At 55.9% G+C, this 4,751-nt stretch overlaps 1 protein-coding gene and 1 pseudogene across 2 annotated transcripts; both read left to right on the top strand.

The window, feature by feature from the left end:
- Window positions 1-853: 853 nt before the first annotated feature.
- VDAG_03200 (uncharacterized protein) lies at window positions 854-2,800 on the top strand (the record flags this gene model as incomplete). Its single annotated transcript, XM_009657065.1, has 3 exons — window positions 854-899; window positions 1,003-1,103; window positions 1,160-2,800. 3 exons carry the CDS (start codon window positions 854-856, stop codon window positions 2,798-2,800), a joined length of 1,788 nt encoding a protein of 595 aa, XP_009655360.1.
- Window positions 2,801-4,544: 1,744 nt separating this feature from the next.
- Window positions 4,545-4,677, top strand: VDAG_20107 (annotated as a pseudogene). The gene has a single exon. The product of its transcript is annotated as a tRNA-OTHER (tRNA).
- Window positions 4,678-4,751: the final 74 nt, after the last annotated feature.

The following is a 4,751-nucleotide window of genomic DNA, read 5'->3' as shown; positions in this document are numbered from 1 at the left end:
CAGATTTGGCCAAATTCTTGACGTTCTCGGGATCCGCGGATGAGGAGACGAGACAAGACTTCTTCCTCTGATGTTGCGCATCTTCCTGAGCCCCCCACACCTCATGGAGCGACATGACGGTCACTTGCTGTAGACTCTTGTGTCAATGTGCCTCCGGAGGTATGTTCGCCTGACTTGGCGTTGTTGAAGGCATGATGGCATCGAGGGATGTGCATGCTGGGTTTCTCGAGGATCGTTAGCCGCTGTACAGTAAAAGTGGCACTGAAGTTGGCAATATTGCACCCATGACTCGAGCAATTTGGTTGGGAGACGACGCTGGAAAAGCGTGAAGAAAAGATTGTATTGCCGAGCTTAAGTGCGTCTTCGTTTTGAAAAAAATGCTTCCATGGAGTTGATATGTCATGGGATGGTATTTGGGAAGTGTAATCAGCCCAAGGTAGTAGGTAGGTAGGTAATAAGGTACGTCCCAACACATCGTGGTCCTCGGTGAGTGAAGTCGCGCTGTGCCGGCCGGTGAGCCCACCGAAGAAACCGCTAATGAACCCAGCGGGAAGTACCGCGCCCCGCCTGCAAATGCTTGCCCTCCGCCTCCCTTTGAGCATCTGCCGAACTTAGATCCTGCCACTTCCCCGCTGCCTAACAGCGCGCGTCGGCCCCAGGTACCTGGACCCTGCGCTGCGGGCATTCGCAACGACCCGAATCGCGACTCGCGACAAGTCGTCAGGGCTGACGACGCTCGCAATTGTTCAGGAGCGCCATCCTCCCATCCGCGATCGCAACGACTACGGCACCAGACTTTGTCACAACAAGCTGAGCAAGCTGTTGGAGGAGAATAGCCTGAAGATTGTTCGCCATGGGTTTAGGTGTGCTCGAGTCGAAGACTCTCGACCATGTTCCTGGTATGCTTGTGGCCTCTACTCCCACCTCCTCGCCGTCCAACCACGTCGAATGCCAAGGGACATGCTGTTTGATGATGGCACCGACTGACATCTGGTGATACAGGGACAACGCGATACTACAACGACCCTTCGCAGCCTCAGCCGGCCAACGGTGCCAATCGCGGGCTCAAGGTCGACGACAGCGGTCCAGTGCCCATCATCCTGGTACCTCCCCTAATCCCATGGACTTCGATCGCCCTGGCTGACGAGTGCGACAACAGATCCCCCAGCCCTCTGACGACCCGAACGATCCTCTGAATTGGCCTTTGTGGAAACGCGATCTCATCACCTTCGTCCTCTCTGTCACCGCCATCTTCGCGACCGCCCTCGGTCCCATTCTAGCTGCCAACACTGTCACGCTCGCCCTTATTTTTGGCACGACATTCACTCGCATCGCTGTCCTGACAGGATACTTCCTCCTCGGCGTTGGTGCTGCTGCCGTTTTCTTTGTTCCGTCCGGTCGTATTTGGGGCAAGCGTCATCTCTTCATCTTTGGGGCCGTCGTCCTGGTAGCCTCGTCTGCCTGGGGCGGCGCCGTCGGGACCAACTACGAATCCTTCATCGGCGCCCGTGTGGTTCAGGGCATCGCATGCTCACCCTATGAGACCCTTGTCAACGTTGCTGTTGGCGACCTGTACCCCGTCCACCAGCGTGGCCTTCGCATGGCCTTCACGAACCTGGCAGTCTTCGGCGGTGCCTTCTTCACACCGATTCTGGTCGGCAAGATCACCCACAGCATCGGATGGGAGTGGTCATTCTATCTGACCGCAATCTTCTGCGCCATGTCGCTCGTGGCCGTTTATCTCCTGTGTCCCGAGACCGCCTATCGCCGTGACATGTCCCTTAACACGGACATGATTGCTGAGGACGATAAGACTCATCTCGAAAAGCTGTCACCAGGCCTGGATGCTGACCCCAGCATCACCAGCGAGGGTGGCGCAGATGGAAAGCTGCCAGATTCTGCGCAAGCCTCTCCTGCGCCCGCAAAATCACATGATGCGAGTTACCGTGGCGCCGACACGCCCAAGAAAACATACCTTGAATCTCTGGCCCTCTTCGACGGCAGGAAGACGGACGATTCGTACCTCGACCTGCTTTTGCGACCTTTTGCTCTGTTCGCCCACCCGGCCTTCATCTGGGGATGCCTAATTCAAGGCACCATGATCGGCTGGACAGTCTTCATCGGTGTCATCGTCGCCGCTGTCTTCCTCGGACCCCCTTTCTTCTGGAACGAGGTCAGCGCGGGATACGCCTACCTTGGTCCCTTCATCGGGGCCCTGGCAGGTTTTGCTATTGCTGGTGTTCTCTCCGACTGGAGCGCCAAGTACATGACGCGCCTGAACAAGGGCGTCTACGAGCCTGAGTTCCGCATCGTTCTCGTATTGCCCATGTTCATCATCGGCGGCATCGGGCTGTACGGATTCGCCCTGACGGCTGGCGAGATCCTGGGTGGCAAGTACCACTACTCCGTCCCGCTCATCTTCTTCGGCTTCGAGGTCGCCGGCATGGTCATCGGGGCCGTGGCGAGTTCTCTCTACATTGTCGACGCGTATCGCGATCTCGCTATTGAGGGCTTTACCTCGATGATTATCTTCAAGAATTTCTTCAGCTTTGCCCTCACGTGGACAGCGTACGACTGGATCATCCAAGGCGGCGTCCGCACAACGATGCTGTCTATTGCCAGCGTCCAGGTCGTCATCTGTGCCTTGAGCATACCAATGTGTAAGCCAACTTTGATCCCTGTCCTGTTATTCCGAGAGTTTGGTGCTAACGAGGGAACAGACATCTATGGCAAGCGAGTGAGAGCCTACTATCACAAGCACGACATCCTCTACTTGACAAAGAAGCTCGCGGGACGCTAAGCTGGCAGACATAGTCAGGCCGAGGCTGGCATTGCTCGCAGCACTAATCGAGTGAACTCTTTAGACATCTCTTATGTTGATCAGTTTATGTTTTTTTTTTTTACGAACAGGGGAGCTGTGTAGCTTCTCCTCTGCAGAGCATGCTCTGGCTAGCGGCTTGCTCTTATAATAGATGCTTGCTCAGCCTTGATTTGGCACGGCGCCTGTTGTGATAAATATACTTCAAGATCAACCGGAACCTCCGACAGCGTCGCCAAAGTCCTGACAGTCGTGTTCAAAGGCTCATGCCTTGGGAGTGAAGCATGACAACCCCTGAGAAAGAAGTCCCGTCGGTTCCACAATGTTTGAAAGCACGTCGTCCAGCTGCACCGGGGTGCATGACCAAACACCTTACAATGCAAGGGGGCACTGGTATTTTGCCGATGTTCTCGAACAGGCCGAAGCCCTTGGCTAGAACGATTGAAAGGGACAACATGCCATTGTGTACACGTCTACCTCAACCATAGTCTTGACTGTGAGAGAAGTCCCAATTGCCACGTCTTGTCACGTGCCAGCTGTACACCAGACTGTTGGTGATCAACATGATCCCCCCCTTGGCGTGGCGAATTCTCATCGACGATCTGGGCGCTCATAAGCCCGGGACTGATCGATAATGGTGCCTGTCTCCTCCCTTGAATGATAGTCCTATGGGTGATATGGAAATCGAGATGTCGGAACGGCCCGCCACTCCTCATTCTCCCGCCCTTGGGGACGACGAGCGGCACAGCGCCTCGCCACGATGGGCGCGGTCTAGGCAATCATTTCTTGCGCGGGCCAGACTCATCCACGGTGGCCAGCTGGGTGTTTTCCTCCGTCAGCTCGCAGCACTACTGTAGGATGAAGCCCCTTAACCCTCCCAGACTGAATCCGCTAATGCGAGGCATGGACGACACCCGGGGCGGGAGGCCCCCAGCAAATTTCACCATCTGTCCACCGCTACATGCACCCAGGGACCTGGTAGAATTTGAAATGAGGCCAAACGGGCAATGTGACCTTTCAGATCCCCAAGTCGGCCAGTGGCAACGCGCATGTCGTCCCGAGGTCTAGGCCAGAGGACACGGAGGTAGGCCCGGCAGCCGAAGCCAAAAAAAAAAAAGTCAGATGGATGTGTGCCCTCATGGTCCATGAGTCTGCTCAAGCCCGCATCCCCATCTCAATGGGGTTGCTTCTGGACCCGAGGGCCCGGATCCGAAACCTGGAGGCTTGCCATGTCAGAGGTGTGGGGGATGGTTCGCAGGCATCCCGACGCCGAAGCGCCGGATCCCGCAGTCGATTTTGCGTTACATGGTGCGAGGTCTGTGGCCATGTGGCTGGCTTGCCGGCATTAGATTGATGTTTGGACGAGAAGCAGCCGGGTTGGCATAGGCCTGCCGTGCTTTTATTTGGTACGAAGTAGCCAGCGTTCACGGCAGTGGGAGGAGTGGGTGGTGCGCCAGGATGTCGACCATTTTGACGCCATGTTTAGATAGACGATGTCCAGGTCCCATAGATACGATTCAGTGAGCTACTCGAATGAATAGCTCTATCCTCGCCTTGAGCAAGGTGTGAGGTTGGCATCCGTACCTACCTAGGTACCTTCCAAGGTAACGTGCCATGCTCTTGAATGGGTGAGTCAGATTGTCTCCTCGTCGCTCCTGCCGTCGCCGCGCCCGCGTCGCCGGCTGCCACTTCAGGCAGAGCAGGCACCTCTTGAGCAACAAGGAAGGCGTCACTGGAGTAGTGGTTAACTCGTTGCCCTCCCACAGTAGAGAGGCAGAAAGTGAGTCTTGCATCCCAAAATGTTGAATGATTCACCGCTGACCAAAATGAACAGCACTGGTTCGAACCCGTGTGACGCACACACACACCCCTTTTTGGTCATGTCGGCACCACAGTGTCTCCTGTCTTGAGACATCTGGCGGCGCTGGTGACC

Source organism: Verticillium dahliae, genomic scaffold (genome assembly GCF_000150675.1).
Source record: "Verticillium dahliae VdLs.17 supercont1.5 genomic scaffold, whole genome shotgun sequence".
NCBI classification, from domain to species: Eukaryota; Fungi; Ascomycota; class Sordariomycetes; order Glomerellales; family Plectosphaerellaceae; genus Verticillium; species Verticillium dahliae.
Note: the sequence above shows the minus strand (reverse complement) of the source record. Positions and strands in the feature narration are given on the sequence as shown.